General features: G+C 44.2%; 1 protein-coding gene across 1 annotated transcript in view; it reads right to left on the minus strand.

Annotated features, from left to right (window-relative positions):
* TIMM44 (translocase of inner mitochondrial membrane 44) overlaps positions 1 to 21,816 on the minus strand; it is a 71,089-nt gene that overhangs the window by 14,376 nt on the left and 34,897 nt on the right. Inside the window, exons 6-11 of the mRNA XM_065422253.1 lie at positions 20,426 to 20,562; positions 19,607 to 19,692; positions 15,877 to 15,969; positions 15,410 to 15,534; positions 13,512 to 13,562; positions 11,415 to 11,504 (exon numbers count right to left, since the gene is read on the minus strand). Coding sequence (XP_065278325.1) covers positions 11,415 to 11,504; positions 13,512 to 13,562; positions 15,410 to 15,534; positions 15,877 to 15,969; positions 19,607 to 19,692; positions 20,426 to 20,562 — 582 coding nt within the window. The remainder of the gene's footprint in view (positions 1 to 11,414; positions 11,505 to 13,511; positions 13,563 to 15,409; positions 15,535 to 15,876; positions 15,970 to 19,606; positions 19,693 to 20,425; positions 20,563 to 21,816) is intronic.

Below are 21,816 nucleotides of genomic sequence, written 5' to 3' on the forward strand. Positions count from 1 at the left end.
GGAGATGTCTTTCTGCATGTTAACATCAAGAGAATTTAAAATTACTACTATGACTTGCACAGTAAATCATTAGCCTGTAATCCCTTTCAAGGCTGATTCTGGCTACTATACTGAATTATACCAGTTGTGCTAGTACAATTGCTTGAGTCAACTGTACTAGCACGCTGTTCCAAAATGTTTCCACATTGTGATCATGTTTTTAAATACTTATACTACACTTTCGGAAAAAATGGTCCCTTTTGGCAGAAATTTTCCATTCTTATGTGCCTGAGGGCTGAATTTTTTGGAAAATGTGAACAAGAGCTATTCAGATATTTCTGAGTTATGAGAGGATGATAAAAAAAAAGTCCTGCTCTTAAAAAATAGCAGTATACTTTTTCCAGGGAAATAACTCAAATCCAACTCCAACTTTGACACTTCCCACCTAGTAAGTAAATAGCCCGTAACAAGGTAAGTCCCAATGCACTGGGTAAAGGAACTTTTAAGTGGAATAGAAGCCATGAAGGCCAATGCCTTTTTCCCCTGTTTCCTGTCCTCTTTATTCCACTGACATCTCTTACCTCTCTAAATACCTAGGAAATTAAATGCAAAAGACAATGCAAAATTAAAGTTGCTTTATTAAGAATGCAAAGCTGAGAAGCAATCACGATGCTCCCCTCTGGCAGGAATCCATTATGATACAGGGTCAGTTGTTCATATGTGCTTAAGTGACCCATGGTCTTTAAATCCTTGATTGTATTACCTCAGAAATAATGTCTCTCTAAGGTAGTAGTAAAAGTCACAGATTGCTTTTAAGCAGTAGTATTTGATCATTTAATTAAAGACAGCTTTATAATGCACACAAAGGGCAGAGCTAAGATGTGTGTTCAAATGAACTATGGCAGCATTTCCTGGATTTGAGAACTTATATATATTAAAAAAAAAAAAAGTTAAGGCAAGTTGCTGGAAGCCATTTCCCACCTGCGTGTGGCACAGAGGGCAGGCAAGTGACTCACTGTACATGTCCTTCCCCTTAAAACAGCCACTGGCTGACTTCACCCAGGAAAGAGGGCAGAGAACTCTGTCATGCTCTATGGAGTAACAACGTTAGAAAAGGAGTCTCTCTCACTCTGCCAAGACTAAGCTCAGCACTTCACCTGCCTGGCAAGTGAAGCTTTCCTAGTTGCACTTGAGCCTAAGAGTATGTCTACACTAGAAAGGTAAGTCAACCTGTATTAGGTCAACTTACAGCCACCACATTAATTCTGCCAGTGGGGTAGATCCACACGACCTTCCTTGGGTCAGTGGTGCACGTCCTTACCAAGAGCGCTTCCACTGACCTAACAGGGGCAGTGTGGGGAGCAGAGAGCCTGGTCTCAGCTACGCTGGCAGCTCGCTGCCAGGAGTCCAGCTGCCCCACAGGCTCCCGGCAGGCCGCCCAGGGTTTCTCGCCTCTCCATTCCCCGCCGGGAGTGGGGAGGAAGCCATCCGGGGCTTCTTGCCCCTGGAGAGCAGGCCCAGCTCTCCAGGGGAGCTGGGCTCTAGCTGCCCAGCTTTCTTGTCAATTTCACAGCAAGTGACAAGACAGAGAACAGCCGATGTAAGTAACTGACATAAGCCTTACACCTCTCGTGGAGGTGGAGTTATTATGTCGGTGTAGTAGGGCACTTATATCGGCGGGAGGGAGGCTGTAGCGTAGACCAGCCTTAAGTTTCTAGCACAGCAATAAATCATATTGCCACCTCTCCACCAGCTCAGCCAGGAAACCAGACTACTCAGTGACAAACATTCAGCTCTTAGCACTTTCATTCCATGTGTCTAAAGCCAGACTTTAGGGCCATGTGCCAGTTCAGGAATTCAATTGGACAGCCATTTTCTGCTAATGCAGATGGTGAGGTATAACTTTTCTGCCTTAACATAAGCCGCAGTGCGTGCACTGAATTTCATTATATGTGTATGTAACATCTAAATTTTAATCATAATTCTGTACTAGTATGGCTTTTTGCATTTAATTTTTAGTGTTTTTAGCAAAAAAGAAAACTGTCTCCAGTCAGTTTGTTATGTTACATGCTTCTAAGTCAACATTTTGAAACATGAGTTCCTAAAGTTGCACATCTAAATCCATATTAAGGCACTTAAACAAGAGGTCTTCATTTGAGAGGTGCTAAGCACCAAAAAATCCCATTGAAGTCAAAGGAAGTTGTAGGTGCTCAGCATCTTTGAAAATTAGAATGTTTGTCTAGGTACCTCAAATATGTATTTAGATGTCTATGTTTGAAAGTGTTGGTCTTAAGTTTCACTCTTCTCATGTACATGGAAATTGCATATTCAAATACAGATGGAACATTACTTCACTATGCATGTATAAAACGCTATCTGGAGAATCATTTTGCACACACAACAGTTCTGTTTTGGAAGTGACATGCTGCAGTTTGCTATTTTCATTCTAAATTTTCTTTCCCAACCATAGCAAAGATGCCATTCTGATTGAAAACACTGTCTGTACATGCCAACATAGAGCTTCTCCAACAAAATAGTCTGTTTTCAAAGAGTAAAAAAGTATCAAAAGAATGTCTGACAATACCTTTCAGCTCAAAGGTCGCAGGAGAATTTTATTAAATATCCCCTTGCCCATTCACCTTTGGGCTAAGAACAAACAAAGACGACCCCAGGGTAATATTTCAAGAAAGTTGTAAATGGCTGAAAACAGACACATAACAAAGTGCCTCTTCAGCCAGAACTCCAGTCCTGCTACGGTGACATTGTTCTATTTAGGGATAGCTCAGTGGTTTGAGCATTGGCCTGCTAAACCCAGGGTTGTGAGTTCAATCCTTGAGGGGGCCACTTAGGGATCTGGGGCAAAAATCAGTACTTGGTCCTGCTAGTGAAGGCAGGAGGCTGGACTCGATGACCCTTCAGGGTCCCTTCCAGTTCTATGAGATAGGTATATCTCCATAACGGAAGGGGGAGAAAAAACAAACAAACTAAACTTTCCACCCAGGAGTTATTATTCAGCACACCATGAAGTCATGTCTCTTGGACACAGACTTTATATTGGACGTTCCTAAATTAAGTGAGATGTTTAGAATAAAGTGATAATGTTTATTACTTCAATAAAGTTCATTTGATTAGAATGCATTGTTTATTGCTGGAGATAATCAAGGGAATTGCAGCTGTAATGGGCAGATTCCTGCTTGGTTGGCACTCTCATTTAATTCCTCATGTTACAGAAAGGGCAGGAAAGGTTTCCTATTATTTCAGAGGAGTTGGTGTAAGGGAAGGGGACAGTCCGGTATCCCAGGAGGCCCTCAGGTTACTATGGCAATACGGGCCTTGGAAGGAGAGGGAGGGGTACAGTTCTTTTATAAGAATTGCCATTGCTCATCAATGATGGTGCCCCACCGACCAATGCAGTTATGGGAGTGATGATGATGATGATGATGTTTGGTTCACAGAAAATATGCTCATTTGAAATCAAGTTAGAGGAACCCGAACATTCTTTCAAAGTACAATCTGCCATGTAGTACTATGGCATCAGTTTTCCACTGCTAGGTTACAACCAATGGCCTTACGAGTACTACAAAAAGGAACATCACGAGCTCCATTTCTTCCCGTTTTGAAAAGGAATGTGGGGTACTGGCAGTTCGTGTAACATTGAGGTATTATGAGGGCCGATAGTTTCCCACATGCAGCTCTGCCAATGAACTTCAACTGCTCCCCCTGCTATTCCAGTCCTAGAATGCCACACAGCTCAAAGCCCAGGAGCCTCAAACCTTAGCTCCCTGTGCCGCTCCCATCATAGTCCTCTCAAGAGGTTATTGGCTATCACAAACTGCGCGGCAGTTTAGTGGTTCAGGAAACAGGAGGAAACTACCAAGTTCCTTCCACCAGCTGGCCTCTGTTGCTAGGGAAACTGACTTGCCTGAGGAGTCTTGGATACATCTGTGGTATTTCTAACTTCACATCTCAAACTGAACTGAAAAGAACTGCGGTTATTACCAGTCCTGTATATTGGCTGAGGCCTGGTTTACACTTAAAAGTTAGATCAACCTAACTACGTTGCTCAGAGCTGTGAAAAAATGTGCACCCTAAGCAACATGGGTAGGTTGCCCTTGCCCCTAGTGTAGACAGTCTCAAAATGGCTTTTCAAATTTTGGTCTTTTCAAATGGCTTTGCCCTGTCAAATATACTGCACGTTCAGTTACCTGCTACTAGGTCTCTGTAGCTTAAGTTGTCTGTAGTGTAGACAGCCTGAGAGTGACAAGTATTACAGCAGCAGAGCCACAGCTACATGACTACAGAACTTGTAGCGTAGACGCTTCCTATATCAACAGAAGGGGTTCTTCCTAGCGATGTGCACAATCCACCCCTCTGAGAAGCAGTAGCTAGGTCAACAGAAGAATTTCACCCAGCTCCTCCAGTACTGAGCCCAATAACTTGTGTCTGACCAACGTTTAACTTCCAGAAAGGCATTCTGATTTGAAGACCTCAGGAGATGGAGAATCCATCATTTCTTTGGGAGTTTGTTCCAATGGTTAATCATCCTCAGTGTTAAACATTTGTACCCGATTTCTAATGTGAATTTGTCTGGTTTCAGCTCCCAGACATTGGTTCATGTTCTGCTTTTCTCTGTTACATTAAAGAGCCCTTTAGTAGCCAGTATTTCCTCCCCGTGCAGGTACTTATACAGTAACTCCTCACTTAAAGTCGTCCCGGTTAACGTTGTTTCGTTGCTGATCAATTAGAGAACATGCTCATTTAAAGTTGTATAATGCTCCCTTCTAACGTCGTTTGGCAGCCGCCTGCTTTGTCCATTGCTTGCAGGAAGAGCAGCTCTCTGGAGCTAGCTGGTGGGGGCTTGTAATCAGGGTGGACTGGCAGCCTCCCTATCAGCTCCCCCTATCAGCTCCCCGCTCCCCTTAGTTCCCTGTGCTGCAGCTGCCCAGCAGGCTAGCTATTGCCGGCATTGAGCTGTCCCTCCCCCACTGCCATGTGCTGCTCCTGCCCTCTGCCTTGGAGATGCTCCCAGAGACTCCTGCTTGCTGTACGGGGAGAGGGGGAAAGTGGGGGCTAATGTCAGGTTGTCCCCTTCCCTCCAGCTCCTGCACCCCGCTTACGCCATTTCCATAGAGCAAGGGGTACACATGACAGGGTTCAGGATGGTGGGAGCTTCCAGGCAGCAGCTGCAATCTCAGCAAGCTGATCTAATTAACAAGGCAGTGTACTTAAGACTGGGGTCAGCTACTTAAAGGGGAAATGTGCATCTCTCGCTCTCAGACACACGGTGTGTGTCTCTGTCTCTGTCTGCTATGCTCTCTCCCCTCCCTCCATGCCTTGTAGAGTGAGGTTACATTAACAACCAGTTAACCCTTGAGGACTCAGCCAAATGCTAGTTCATCATTTAGCAGTAAGGCATTCCCTGCGAAATATCCCACCCTCTGACTTCACCACCTGAACCCAGCTTCACAATCATCATCGCTGTGTAATTAAATTGTTTGTTTAAAACTTATACTGCGTGTGTGTGTGTGTATTATATATATACATACACATACACACACACACACACACACACACACACATTTTCTTTTGTCTGGTGAAAAAAATTTCCCTGGAACCTAACCCCCTCATTTACATTAAAACTTATGGGGAAATTGGATTCGCGTAACATTGTTTTGCTTAAAATCTCATTTTTCAGGAACATAACTACAACGTTAAGTGAGGAGTTACTGTACACTGTAATCAAGTCACTTCTCAATCTTCTTTTTGGTACACTAAACAAATTGAGGTCTAAGTTTTCCCAGTAAGGTATGTTCGCCAGTCCTCAAATCATTTATGGTTTTTTCCTGTACCCTCTCCAATTTTTAACATCCTTTTACAAACAAGGACACTAAAACTGGACGCAATATTCCAGCATTGTTCTCATAATGCCGTATACATAGATAAGAAATGGTTACTGACTGTAATCGTGGTCCTTCGAGATCTGATGCAGGCGTGTATTCCACTTGGGTGTGTGCACACCCAGTGTACAGGAGCTGGACAATATTGCCTAGTACTACCCATAGGGTGGTGGCGCTTGCGCCTCATGGCTGTAGCCCCTCTCCTGACTATATGAGGCAGCACCACCCCAACATCCCTCAGTTTCTTCGCACCCAATGTCAGGAGTACAGACTCCAATGCAGAGTGGGCAGAGGGTGGGTTATGGAACACACGTCTGCATCACATCTCGAAGAACCAGTTACAGTAAGTAACCATTTCTTCCTCTTTGAGGAGATGCAGCTGACTCACAAGCAGTACCTGCAGGAAGCGGGACCCGGAGTCTACTTCAGTGGTTTTCAAACTTTTTGTATCGGTGACCCTTTTCACACAGTAAGCCTCCGAGTGTGACCCCCCTTATACATTCAAAATAGGGGGAGGGTAATTTGATGGTGGCTGGGAGCTGTCAGCCCCACGGAGGTGATAGTTCATGACCACCATGTAACCGCCTTGCGACCCCGAGGGGTCATGACTCCCAGTTTGAGAACCCCATGTCTAACTTAACCAAGGACTGCAGGACTCCTCCTCCAAAGTTTGCATCTGCTCTGGATGCCACGGTAATTGCATAATGGTTGGTAAACATATGTGCAGATGACCAAGTGGCAGCCCTGCAAATATCCAGTACTGAAAGGTCATTTAAAATACCTTTGAGGGAGCATAGCTTGTGCTATTCCATATGCAGTCATGATACAGGAAGTTATCTACCAGGAAATCATCTGCGAAGAGACTGCTTGTCCCTTCATCCGGTCTGCAAACGACACGAACAGACGAGGCTAATCACAAAAGGGTTTAGTCCTGTCCAGGCAAAAGACAGACAGCACCTGACATCCAGCAAATGAAGATGCTGCTCCTCCAGGGCTGAATGCGGCTTAGGATAGAACACAGGTAGATACACTGCCTGGTTCAGATGAAACTGTAACACCACTTTAGATAAAAGCTTCAGGATCAACCTCAAGGTCACCTTGTCTTTAGAGAATCGCGTATAAGGAGGCTCTGCCATCTAAACCAGCAACTCTCATACATTTCTTGCAGATGTTAGGGCCACCAGGAATGCAGTTTTTGACACAGAAGAGGAAAAGATAATGATGCAAAAGACTCAAACCGAGGTCCCATCAGAGCCATTAAGACTGTACTGAGGTCCAACAAAGGAACTTGTTCTTTCACTGGCAGGTGGCGATGAAGGATTCCGTTCAAGAACCTTGTTGTCATGGATTTGAAAATATCAGTCTCCCCTGAATGGGCAGATGAAATGCCAAAATTGCAGTCAGGTGGCCTCTCAATGAACTGAGTGCAAGAGCTGAAGTCTGAAGATGCAACAAGTACTCCAAGATGTCCTGCCTCCCTGTCAACCTCGGATGAACCCTGTCAGCAGACGACCACACCAAAAAACGTTTCCATTTGGCCAAACAGGCCAATCTAGTAGAGTGTTTCCTACTATTAAGTAACACCTGTTGAACAGCCTCAGAGTATTTTTCCTCCTCCTCATTTAACCATGGAGCAGCCATGCAGTGAGATGTAGAGAGCTGAGTGCAGGATACAAGATCTGACTGTGGTGCTGGGTCAGTAGGTGGGGATGAAGTGGGAGAGACATGGGATGCTGAATTGATAATGCCAGGTCAGAAAACCAACGCTGCCTCGGCCACGCTGGAGCAATGAGGATGACCTTGGCATGGTCCAACTTGAGTTTGATGATTACCTGCGGGATGATTGGAATCAGAGGGAAAGCATACAAGATTGCAGATTCTCAACTCAGATGAAGGGCATTGGCCAGAGAGCCCAGACTAAAGCCCCACTGAAAGCAAAAGAGACACATTTCTTCTTGTCTCTCGTAGCGAACAGATTTATCATAGGAATGCTCCAAATTGTAAAGATGGACTGAAGGACACTGGACTTCAGAGACCACTTGTGAGTCAAGGAGAAATTGCTACTGAGGTGATCTGTGAATTGATTCCAGGCTGCAGGTAAGTGATCAGCCACAGTAGTAATGTTCTCGCTGATGCAAAACTGCCAAGTCGAATTGTTACCTGACACAGCACTTTCAAGTGTGTTCCTCCTTGTCTGTTCACATAATACGTCACAGTGGTATTGTCCATAATAATGTGATCCACTGATTCGATATCAAAAGGCAACATGCGTTGTAAATGGCTCAAAGCTCCAGAATGTTGATATACCTGTTCTGACCATAGACCCTGGACTCTCAGTGACCACAAATGCACTCCCCAGCCTAGCGAGGAGGAGTCGGTGACAATGGTCCTGGTGAGCGGTGACCGAGCAAAGGGAATGCCCTGGCATACAGTGATGGATAGTCCAGAGCAATGTAAGGAGTCCAGGGATCAGTGGAGGGCGCAGGATCAATCTGTCCACGGAGTGCTGGGTTGGACGAGAAATTGTCCTCAGCCACATTTGGAGAGGCAAAGATGGAACCTGGCAAATTAGGCCACCTACATGCAAGCAGCCATGTGATCCAACAGCCCTCAGGCACATTCAAGCTGCAGGCTCAGAGTGCAGCTCCACACCGAGGACGAACTGCCTGAAAACAGTCTGAAGGCAGAAGCGCTCTCAAACTCTCGTCAACGTATCTCAGCCGATTGCAAGGATGTCTTGGCCACCAAACAGGCCTCGACTATCAATGCTCAAAATTCCTCCCTGGAGGTTTCAGGTAACTGGTCTACAAATTTAGACGTAGCTGTCAAATTAATAACCTTGTACTTGGACAGCAATGCCTGCTGGTTCACAATACACATTTGCAGGGAAGAGGAAGTACAGATTTTCCAATCCATTAAATCCACCCTCTTGGACTCCCTGGCCTTGGATGCAGACTTACACCTGCCCTGCTGGGCCCTATCATTCCCGGCAGTCACAACCAGGGAATCAGGGATTGGGAGAGAATAGAAACCTTCAAAACCCTGCACACGTACAAAATAGCGTTTCTCTGAACACTTTGCATCAGGCAGCACTGACGCCAGAGTACTCCAAAGAACCTTTGCAAGCTCTAGGAGCACATCGTTAATACAGAGGCCTACCCTCCCTGGGGCAGATGGCTAGAGGATATCCAGTAGTTTGTGAGTATTCTTGTGCAGGAACTCTGACTGTACCGGGGAGCAGTCTGAAGGACCTCCTCCATCCTGTGTGTCAGCAATAGCACAGTGTCAGTCCACACTACTTTTAGACGAAGAGTAAGCATCTCCATGAGACCGGGAGAGGTCCTGATTGGCCTTATGAGACCTCTTCCACCAGCGCACTTGAGGAGTCAAACAACTTCTCCACCTCTTCAGAGAGATGCCAGCTCTGGAATGCAGACTGCATCAGTCACTGAGCGAGAGGGCGACCTCCAATCCGATACGGGCCGTGGAGCTGAACCAGGCCTCACAGCTGCTCAAGGAGGTGCTGCTTCAGACCGAAGGCCTCTAGCCACCTGAGTCGTTTTAGTGAACAATTTACAAACTGAACACCGCTCCTTGGTGTGACCCTCACCCAAATAGAGCAAGCACATTGTTTGGGGGATCATTAATGGGGATCGCCTCCTTTCTTTCTCCGCCCCCGAAGATAGTCAGTGTCTGAACCCTGGTGAGGGCATCACCCAGAGCAACTAAGTAGGGTACTAACTATACAACTACATACAGAGAAAAATCTCAGTAACAGAAAAGGAATTGTGAGGAATTGTGTAGTGAAAACCACAGAGCTCTGATTCCAGCCACTGGTGGTGAGAAGGAAGTGAGGGGTGTTTTATTTTAGTATGGTATACTAGTATTTTTTAATCAGAATATTGTGCGTACAAATCCTTTAAAAAGTAAGTATATTACATCTACACAGCTATCAAAAAAACTTGTGAAACCCGATTTCATTCTCTGATGAGATTATAAAACCTATTTTCCATAAAACCATGTTGACTAGTACGAATTATATTGCTATCCTTCAGTTCTTGATTCACTGAATCCCGTATCAGCTTCTCTATTTTGTCTGGGATTGATGTCAGGCTAACCAGCCTAAGGTTACTTGAGTCATCCTGCTTGTCCTTTTGAATATTGCCACAGCATTAGCACTCTTTCAGTCTTCTGCAAGTTCCCCAGTATCCCAAGATTTATTAAAAATTAAAATCAGCGGGCAACAGATCTCCTCAGTCAGCTCTTTTAGGACTCTTGGTGCTGGTTATCTGGGCCTGACGGAGAGGTCAATCCATAAATATATTTAACCACTGATTCCATATCTGATACTGCATCTAGTAAGAAAACGGCTTCACTCACAACCATAAACCTCCCTCCCCAACAAAAGTCTCTGGGAATTACAGTAATTTCTCTCAGGCAGGTTTTCCTGTACTGCATGAACCTGATCCACTGAAATGTTCACCAAGAATGATCATTCACAATGAGCACCAACATAGCCATCTGCACACATGCACTGGGTCAGTGATATTTGCCTTTATCTTTAGTCTTTCTAAATTGCTGGGGTATAGATTTACACCAAGGTGCCTTTGCAGGAGTGGAACAAGGACTCCTGCAGTCTGTAACCAGGTTTTGATCACAATAGGAAAATATTCTTGCAATTCTGTCTCACTGGGCCAGTGGCTAAGCAGAAAAATGGCAAGCGTCAGAATAGAGCTCCCTCTGGGATGTTTCACACAGTGGAACTGCTAACAGAGCAGGATACTGCTGCTAAGAAGCAAACTCAATGATCCTCTCCCACAGCCTCTGTTGGTTGCTGTATTTCTCCATGGTTCTGCATCTTGATGTTAGCAAGATTAGTGGCAAATCCTAGAGCAGCTGTGGAAGGGGTGAGTCACACCACCATGTGTGAAATACTTGCTGAAGAGAAGCAGAAAACCCCCTCTACATACACCCAGGGAATCACAAATACCCAGGCATCATAACGCTATATTTTAGCTGTAAATAAAGCTGCACCAATTTTACTGCATACAGCATTTTCTGAGAGAAATGGAAACCCCAAGGACAAGAAGACAGCAGTGGTGTAAAACCTAGCATAATCCAGCAGCCTTAAACCATCCCCAAATCCAACAGAATTGTAAAAAAGGGAGCATGAGGAATGGAGTCTCTTCTAGGCAATTTAATAAACTGTAAAGCAATGGTACCGGGCCACGTTCTGAGGTCTTTCACATGCAAACTACTAATGAAGTTCATGAGAGGTACAGTGGTGTGGTACTGATTCTCTTCCCATCCTTTTTGTCTGTTACGTCAATTTAGATCATAAACTCTTCAGGTAGGAACTGTCTCTTGCTATGTGTATGTACAGCACCTGGCACAGTGGAGCACTGATTTCAGCTGGAGCCTCTACATACTGCCATAATACCAATATTAATAGGAATTTGCCCATGTGAGAAGGCAAGTCTGAGCCGGAGCTCAGGATTTGACCCACCTCCGAGGAGGAACAGAAAATGGGAAACTTACATCAATGTTGTTAACGTCAATAACTCTGGAGTGGACGAGATGACCCATTGCTTTGGCTTGTTGGATTGGATAAGCAAGCTGACTGTAAGTCTAAATAAAGCAATATAAACTTTGGTTACATGTTTGAACTTTTCATCTCCTAGGAAATCCGTGACAAAGGAAAGGAAGAGGGAGGATTCCTTACAGTGAACATTTCAAAAGAAACCAACCAAAATGAACAATCTTGATTCTTTGAAAATATGCTGATTACCATATTCATGCAAATATCAGGTGGTTTCATTATATGCTCTGGGAGGTGGGGGGGTCCTTAATCCAGCCCTGTCTGGGACTCCCTCTGTCATGCAGCTGGACATAACAGTAGGCATATAATTAATGACATAGAACATATGCATTGAGAGCACCTGCTAGCCAAAGTATTTACAGTTCTGATCTGACAGCAAACATGGAAACAGTCTGGGAAGCAAGTGAACTTTCTAGCCATTTCCCCAGTACACAGAACTTGGAGATTAGCCCAGTTTTTCCTGGCTCCTTTTTAGACGCACATGCTTCATTATTATTTATGCATCAAAAACTGTTGTCCTGGATGCTGAATTGCTATTTGCTTCCAGCAATATACTAGGTGTAGGTCAAACAAAAAGGAAGGCACAGTCTGTGCCTTGAAAAGCTTCTAATCTTCATCACAAATCCTAAAAGTGCAAATATCCTGCAGAAGCTTACTGGTAAGGAGGTTAGACTAACAGGAGTCAAAGCAGAGTGTTCTGAAGGGAGATTAGACAGGGAAACCTTACTGAACCAAGAACTGCACCCTGAGAGCTAGTGGGTGCTATTTAGTTATTCTCAAACCTGATTTGAACATTGGCCAGTTGTTTATTAGAGTTTTTATACACACAGAAGTCTGCACTAAATTTATTATACTCAACTTTCACGAAGGATGAATCATTAGCATAACAAATAAGGCAGAGTCAGAAAAGTTTTAGAGGGGGTAATTTGTTCTCTTCCTGTTATACCTCATGAGAGTTTGAGACCATCCCTGGGAATGGCTATTTCCCTTGTTCTCTATAAATTAGCACATGGTGCTGGTTTGCTACAAATAGCGATTTGCACAATTGCATTTGAGACCTCCCCCACCGATGTCCTAGATTCTCCCATCAATGGGACACTCTATTCATTTCCTCAGCTGGTTTTGCAGCTGACTCAACTTGGCTAGTTCTATTTTTAAGTTTAAAATAAAACACGTAGGAAACTCTTGCCTCTCAGTATTTCAGGCATGGGGGTAAGCCTGCTGCCTCCGCTACAAACTTTTCAAGAGGGCTGTCCTACAGAGTAAACTAAAGTACTTAAAATCAGTGCTGAAATGCTTGCAGAAGGCTTTAAACACCCCACTCTGTTATACCAAGGTATTGATAGTTTTATTCTGAATAAAGTCACAATCAAGAGACTGAAGCCCTATGAAAAGGATCTGCCCAGTTCAAAATGCAGAAGATTCCCTGCACAAGCTTATCTGGTTTATGTGAATTTCCAGCCCTCTTGTGGTGGAAATTGATGCAACTTTAAAACATTAAAAATGTTGAGCAATTACATTTCCTTTTTAACAAAAAGGATACAATTTTCTGTGCATTGTCAACAGCCCAATTATTCTGGAGCAGGACAGGCAGCAGAAACAGACAGCATTTAAAGGACAAGAATAAATGAATCTCCAGACAAAGTTTGCTTCCACAAACTTAAAAAAATGTGATGATGGAGCTATTGCTGAAGTTACAGATCAGATACAGTTTACATACATTTGTGTTTAGAGAAGTGGACTCAATGCTGAAATTCTATCATAGTAAACAGCTGGGAAAACATCTATTTACTATTTTATAGCACACAAGATCAAGGTAGATGTTTCTCAGAAGACCAAACGAAGGGGACAAACATGAGGGAGGGGCTGGGGAAAGGAAGGACAAGGCACACAGCAGTATGATAATGGGGATGGTGACTGTTTGGCCAAGGTTAGGGCGGCCATGCTGAACCTAATCTTGGGACATTTCAGGTCCAAAATTAACACCAGAGGGGAATCCCAGCCTTTAGAGACTCATTATTAATATTTATACTTACTGCTTCATAGCACCAATCTTTGAGGACATCCAGGTCTCCAGATGATATAGCCTAAAAAGGAAGTAATAAATAAGCAATACAAACAAGGGAACTTTTAAAACATCTGTCAAACTATCAGCTCTTGAAAAGTGACCTTTAAATTCTATATTATGCCATGACACCTTTCTCCTAACCTGCCTCAACATGGAGTGAGATGAAATTTCAGACATTAAGGTGATGAGCAGTACAGAAGTACCTATAAATACATACTGCTTGAGATAATCACAGATCTTAGGCTTAAGTAGGTAACATGAACCAAACTGTTAATACCTTCCAGCAATTTTCAAGTTTGGGGAGATGTATTTTAGCAGGAACACAGAAGCAGGTGCAAACAGCAGGAACAAATGGTCAATTTTCAACATGGCAAAAGGTCAACAGTGGCACATTCAGTTAAACTGAAAGGCAATAATACATTTCCAAATAATGAAAGGATTTTTAAAAAAAATATTGCATAATTAACTTGTGGCACCTACTCCTATAAGATATTATTGAAACCATGAAATTAGCTGGATTCAAGAGAGAACTGGACATAGATAGATAGATAGATAGATAGATAACATCCAGAGTTCCATTAGGCAGGATAACTTTCAATGCAATAGATATAATAAATCTTCAAGCTTCAAGTCATAAGTGAATTTACTGCCTAGGGTTAAAAAGACCCTTCCCCATGGGCAGTCTATTCTATGTGTCCATCTAAGGGTTTCTGCACCTTCCTTGAAGCATTTAGCATCGGCCACTGTTAGAAGCAGGATAAAAGGCGGTCCAATCCTGTGTCACAATTCCTATATTCCTTAGTTTTAGGCTCTGTCTACACTACAGATACAGCTATGTGTTTAACCAGTTTGAGAGACACTCAACTGATCAGTTATTACACACAGATGTGACCACACATCTGCTTTCAAAATATATCACCACCTCACTGTGGATGTCCTGCTTACCCATAAACATCAAATCCTTTTTTGAATCATCCTAAGCAACTGGCTCAATGAACTCTTATGGCCGCGAGCTCCAGACAAACTGTGAAATGTGTTAAGGAGTATTTCCTTTTATCAGTTTTAACTACACCTCTTGCACTATAATTGCACATCTCCCTGTTCTTACATCATAAGAAATAAAGAATAGCATTCTTATTTAGTCTAACAACCATGGGTTTATATACCATTCTCATTTTCCTTCTCTAAACTAAACAATCCCAATCTTTTCAACTTCTCTTTACAAAGTCCATTCAAGCCAGTAATTCATTTTGCCACCCCGCTTGTCAACACTATATATTGTCTGTCGTACTACCCAGAACGAGGTAATATCTTTTATTGGATAAACTTCTGTTGGTGAAAGACAAGTATTAGAGCTCACACAGAGCTCTTCTTCAGGTCTGGTCCAGTTCAGATCCAGACTTGCAGAAGAGCTCTGTGTAAGATCGAAAGCTTGTTTCGTTCACCAACAGAAGTTGGTCCAGTAAAAGTTATTATTTCACCCACCTTGTCTCTAATAACCTGGGACCAACACAGCTACAACAACACTGCATACAATACTACCCATTCATCTATGTTAGGTCCCTCTGGAGCTCTTAGCGTTCGTCACTCAGAGAGAGAGGCAGTTTGTTTTCCAGTCTGGTCAGGGCCTAAAACCTGCTAGACTGGGTGGGGTGGTTCTCCTGACCTGAGATTCATCATTCCTTACACTAAGTCATTTCTTCCAGTTAGTTAAGCTGGGCTGGAACCCTGAGTTTGAGAGGCAAAAAGCCAGTCACCCAGCATTGACTTTTATCTTTAGCAAAATCAAACAGTCTGAGTTGGAAGCCTTCTGTGAGACTTTAAGGACAGAAATAAGTGCATCATGTCCCTGCCCCTCTAACTCACCTCCAGAACATTGGGGATTATGTCGTTCTTACATTGCTTTAGAAACTGATCCTTGTCAAAAGCTGGGTCCACTTTGAGAATCTCTGTCAAAACCTCTGACATTTCTGTCTTCGAGAACAGCCCACCTGACAAGGCAATTCAATTTAATGAGCTTTTGTTGGCACAAGTGTTGCCAAAAGGTAAGGGAGACACACAGCCTTCACATATCTATCACATAAGTCAGTTCTGCCAGGACAGAGCTAAACATTTGTCATTACTGCCCACTCCTGAGCCAGTGGCTGGTTGCTACAACATTCCACAAGACACATGATATGTATATGCAAAATATCAGGAAGCCCCAAATTCCTTCCCAAAGGCTAGTAATACACGGAGGGCAGCAGCACTAATACTCCCATTGTTAATCCTGAGTCTCAGCTATGTGTCATGTAACCCTCGAGAGACTCTTCTCAACAAAGATGAAATGCTACCTATTAAACCGGTGACTTTGTCTGTAACAGCTCTGGATGCCCGAATGAAGGCGTTATCACTTTCATCATACTTCATCTTCATTTCAAAGAACCCTGAAAGAAGAGGGGAGATCAGCATCATTGCCTTGCCATTTCACTCTTGTGCATCTTAAATTGGAATTAGCATGTGCAAGACTGGACAGGTCTGACTGAGGGGTTTGGACTTTACCTATGAAGTCCTTTCCGGACGTATGCTTTAATATATTTCAATACTTCAGTGACAAGAGTTTTTTCTGTCATTGCTTTCCCACAGTTAGGGATAAATTATCTTAACCATTAATCTTTTTCCATAACTTTTACAGATTGGTTTCTCCTCTGCATGAGCGTCAGAGCCCAAAGATCATACAGCTGTCATTCTTCTGGCCTAGGAGAACTAAAGTATCTGCCAACTCAGCAAATAGTGCTCCTGAATCATCCCAGCAGGTTACAGCATTGGTGCAAGGCCTTCCATCCCCCCCCACAGCACACCACTTGCACCCAGAAAGCCAGTGTCCAGGAACATAATCCAAAACCACGTCAGTGGCAGTGCAGGATACTAACATTAGGCCAATATCTTTCAGCAGGTTCCTGATCCAAGAGAAAACCTTGCTGATTTAGGTCTGGGAAAGTACAGTAGAACCTCAGAGTTACAAACACCAGAGTTACGAACTGACCAGTCAACCACACACCTCATTTGGAACTGGAAATGCACAATCAGGCAACAGCAGAGACCAAAAGAGAAAGAGGAAAAAATAAAAAAGCAAACAGTACAGTGCTGTGTTAAATGTAAACTACTAAAAAAGAAAAGGAAAGCAGCAGTTTTTTTCTGCACAGTAAGGTTTCAAAGCTGTATTAAGACAATGTGCAGTTGTAAACTTTTGAAAGAACCACCATAATGTTTTGTTCAGAGTTACGAATAACCTCCATTTCCGAGGTGTTCATAACTCGGAGGTTCTACTGTAGTGCAAGGAGAACAAGGTTCTAAGCAGCAATGCACTCCCAAACCTCCAGGACAAAGATAAGGCCTAAGACAGAAATAAATCTCCTGGGATGAAGGGGTAATAGCAGGGGTCAGCAACCTACGGCACGCGAGCCGATTCTGAGTGGCACGCTGCCTGCCCGGTGAGAGGAGGAGGAGGAGGAGGAGGAGGAGGAGGAGGGGCGGAGGGGCCGGAAAGTGCCACGCTGGGGGAAGAAGGGGGAGGAGGGAAGCTTGGCTGCCGCGGGACCAAGCTTCTGCCTCCAGCCCCTGCAGGGGAGAGCGGGGGGGGTCCCAGCCCCCCGCCCCACTCAGCCCCCTGCTCTCCCCTGCAGGGGCAGGAGGCAGAAGCTTGGTCCCGCGGCAGCCAAGCTTCCCTCCTCCCCCTTCTTCCCCCAGCGTGGCACTTTCCGGCCCCTCCTCCTCCCCCTCCCTCTCCCTGCCGGCGACGGCCCTTGCGAGGGGGAGCGGAGCAGAACAGAGCTGAGTGGCAGCGTGCTCCCTGCTCCGCAGAGGAGGCAGAGAGAGGTAGGGACGGGCCTTGGGGAAGGGGGTGGAACAGGGCATATCCCTCCCAGCCCCCTGCCTTGAGCCGCTCAGGGCAGGGGGCTGGGAGCACCCCCACGAGCCGAGCACCCCAGCCTTCTGCCCTGCACCCCCCCAGCCCCCCAGCCCTCTGCTCTGACCTCCCCCCAACACCCAGCCATCTGCCCTGCACCCCCCCCCCAGCCCTGACCTCGAGTCACCCCCAACACCCAGCCTTCTGCCCTGCACCTCCACACATACCCCAGCCCTCTGCCCTGACCTCGAGTCGCCCCGCTCAGCCCGCTGCAGGCCTAGGTGAACAGAACCCCAGGCTGGAAGAGGGCTGAGCAGGCTGGTGGCGTAAGATCAGCATTTTAATTTAATTTTAAAGGAAGCTTCTTAAACATTTTGAAAACCTTGTTTACTTTACATACAACAATAGTTTAATTATATAATATAGACTTATAGAGCGAGACCTTCTAAAAAACGTTAACATGTATTACCGGCACGCGAAACCTTAAATTAAAGTGAATAAATGAAGACTTGGCACACCACTTCTGAAAGGTTGCCTACCCCTGGGCAATAGCCACCCCTCTGCTACAGCTCTTTGTAGCTGTTCTTAGGAAACAAGAGATCAGAATTATTTTGGGGGCATTAGTGGAAGGAAGGAAGATGAGATCCTGCAAAGCAGAGTCTCCAAGATAGATATAGAAGCGGGTGTTAAAAAAGCAGGGAATTGATAGTGTAATCCCATTGCAAAAACAGATTAAAATTGCCATACCACATATCCCATCTAGTCCAGTATTCTATCGCTGACAGCAGCTAGTTCCAGAAGAAGCTGCATTAGGTAGTTATGGGAAAACCTGCCCACAGTGGAGGTTTCTTCCCAAAGCATATTAGTCAGTGGTTGGCTTAAGCTCTGAATCTTACTCCTTATAAAAACTAGTTTTACTATCTGATATCTTCACATATACCATATACAGTATATAAAGGGAGCAACAACTAGCTCTGCTCTACATAGCCTGGGTACAACCCCACTGCAATACTGTGTGCGGCTCTGGGCCCCACAGTTCAGGAAGGACACAGAAAAACTAGAGAAAAGAACAATCCTGCATCTTGGTGGGGGTTAGACTAGATGACCCTTGCAGTCGCTTCTAACTCTACGATTCTAAAGAAGCAATTAATCTTCAAACACTGCACAATCTGTGTAACATGAGGGGAATCTGAAGGAGCTAAATGTATTGTCTAGCAGAGATTATTCTAGGGGATTGTCAGGGCGACCAATGAATATTTTCAAGAGAATCCTGTCTCACAAGAGAGTGGGACAAGGAGCAAGTGAGCAAAAAGATAAGGAAATATTCAGGCTAAATATTAGGAAAAAATTCTTAACAGTCAGAGCAATGGAGAGGTTAAAGGATTTTGTGATTTATCTTGGAAAACACAGGGGCAAGCTGGAAACCAGGCAGCCTTCTTTGGACCAGTTATTTCTGATTATTGAAATATGTCTTCAGCATGCTCTCTTTACTCCTTTCAGCCTTACTAACAAGCCAGACTATTATCATGTATTACCCAATAAGCACAGAATGCAACATGGACAGCTAATGGTGCTGATGGGAAACTGGGATTACAAACAGTCCAAAAGAGAGGTGAAACACCCACAATCCCACAGATGGGACCAATTCAAAAAAAGAACTTGGCTTGCTGCAGGCAAGACTCTGTGGCATACGCTTTGTGTCAGAAAGAAGCCCACAGTCTGCCCACTCGCAGATTACACGAGTCACAGGCTTCATGCCACTCACAGGTTGTATACAGCGCTCTGGACGCTCCTCAGTGCCAGGATGCATCTGATTAGAAGGACCATGTTCAGAGTTCAGTATTCTTACGGCTGTCAGTCACAGCCATCTACAAGATGGAAATACACAGTGGGGAATTCAGATTTCAAGAACTGGGAGCAGTGGAAAAATCTCTTTCTGTTAAAGACTGCGGGGGGGTGTCCCAACACAGATGGAGCAGCCTGGAATAACTGCAGTGTCAACAGCTACACCTACTTTCCATCTCACACCGCCTCACAATAACAGCAATGACAAAAGTGGCCATGATTTGTATTATGTTGAGACTAGTTGCACAGATGGCATCAGAGCCCAGATGGTAAGAGAGCAAAGATAACTGGAAATTAAGTTCTGTTCCTTAAGCCTTGGGAACACTTACTATTGAAGACCACATTGTTGTCTTTGAAATCTTTCCACTGCTGATACCATTTGGAATCCTTGTGCAGCACCACACCCATCGCCTCCCTAGGGAAGAGCAAAAGGCAAGTATTTCATGAATCAACAGCCGAACTCTTAATGAGACTGGAGACAAGGAGAAAGATAGTGATGACCATTCACTGTGCAGACTGCAGCTGACACCTGGGACACGCATTGTGTGAGCCTGAGTGAATGGGTGGAGTGGAGAGGGGTTGGAAGGAAAGGTCAGGAGTTCAGATTTGATCCCATTAAGCTTATGTTGACAGTGAGACATCCAGGAAATATCAGAGACCTGCTCAAATGTCTGAGGTGAGGAAGACAAAAATACTAGAATACCCATATCAAAATTTCAAATCAGGACAATATATTCTTTGTTAATGCACAGTAACTCAAACATCTGATGCATTTTCTTCCAACTTTGCAGAAATATTGTATTTTGCCTTCAGAATAACCTTGCCAATCTTCAGGTCAAACCAAAGTTATAGGAGGAATAAAATATGGCTTTCCAACAGAAGCTGGCTGCAATCTTGATTAGGGAGAATCTACCAATCACAATAACTGCACCACCCCTCTTACCCATAGAAATGGAGTGCCACTGAGCTTCTATCCCTGCCCAGCTTCTACTCAGAGAAGATCACTCCCTCAAACCATCCCTTATCCCTGCAGCCTGACCTCACCTCTAGACTCCACCTCCCAATCTGTGCCCCAAGTTTGAAAACATTCATCAGATAATGTTCAGCAGATCACATATGGCAACAGTCTCTCTTTATTTAATACATACTCATTAGCTTCAAATATTCTCTCTTTGATCTTCTCTCCAGCAAATTCCGTTCTTTTCCTAAGTCGCTCAGGACGTCTGTAAGGACCCGTCTGCCCTAGAACGCTTTCTTCTATTTCCTTCTTCATTGTTTCTACTCCCTGAAAGGAAAACCATTCCTGTTAGAGTGGACTTGTTGCAGAAATCCATCACCTCAGTTGAAAAGAAGATAGAGTATGTGGGTCACGTTCAGCCCAGTTGTAAGCAAATACACCATCGCTTAAAACAAGGTTAAATGTGGCCCTGCATTTGGGAAGTTAACAGCAGACATACAATAAAACAGCTGTCTGGATCAGGCTGAGAATAAAACAGTGGAAAGGAAACTGGGGAACTAACCAAACTAACAGACGCTTGGTAAAGAAGTCTCTGCAGAGAGGAGTGGAAACCCTGGCAATTCAGGTGAGAATTCTTACTGAAAGATAGTGCTGACTTGCCTGGCTTTAAGGAAGAATAAGTTCCTAAGTCCCGAATGCTACGATTCCAGTTAGGAAGAAAGGAGCTACAGGACAGCAGAAAATGCAGGAGAGCAGGACTGAAATGACAAATGTATCTGATATTAAGGACAGGGAGAGGCAGCCAAAATTATAGGAGAGCATATTTTCAAGGTCAGCCAAATCCAGTTCTCAGTCCCAGACCCAAGCAAGAGAAAAAGCTCTGGGTCATCTGAAATGTGCATCTGTAAGCCAAAAAAACAGGCAGGCAAATTATTCACAGCAAACTGCATCACCATTGGTGAGAAAACAGGTTCTGGGATTGAATTCAAGTCATGCTGCTGGACCACATGGAGTTGTGTGGAGAAGTCTCAATAGTGCATCTATGCCAGAGGAAGAAGCGGTGGATATCAACTCTCTTGGTTGAGTTTCTGTTTAGGGAAGGGACTTTCTAGCCTCAGACACAAGTAATCTTTAGGCAGCCTCTGCCAAGGAGAGGCCTGTTGTGATTACTGGACCTTAACATTTACCCCCGTTTTGTAAGCTCAAATGTAAAAAGGATGTGCAAGTTTGTAAAATGTCACAATAACATCACTTTTTGCCTGCTTGAAAATTGACCATAAAAAATAGGTTGAGATGTTTTCAATAATAAATGCTATAAATAAGTGCAATAAAACAGACAAAAAAATTAAATTAGTCCAAACAAAAAGGGCATGCTAATATGGTTCAAGAACTGTTAAAATCTTGCTTGGTAAAAACAGAAAATGTGGGGTGGATGTTAGGCCTAATTTGTAAAAATAAAAATAAAAATGAGGGGATAAACTATGCCACCCACTTATTCCTTTTGGGGGGCTTTTAAAGAGACTTTAAAGTGCTCTCCCTCCCAACGCATCCCAGCTCATCTCACCTTCCCTGGCCCCAAGA

The sequence above is a fragment of the Emys orbicularis genome, chromosome 24, assembly GCF_028017835.1.
Source record: "Emys orbicularis isolate rEmyOrb1 chromosome 24, rEmyOrb1.hap1, whole genome shotgun sequence".
Classification (NCBI taxonomy): domain Eukaryota; kingdom Metazoa; phylum Chordata; order Testudines; family Emydidae; genus Emys; species Emys orbicularis.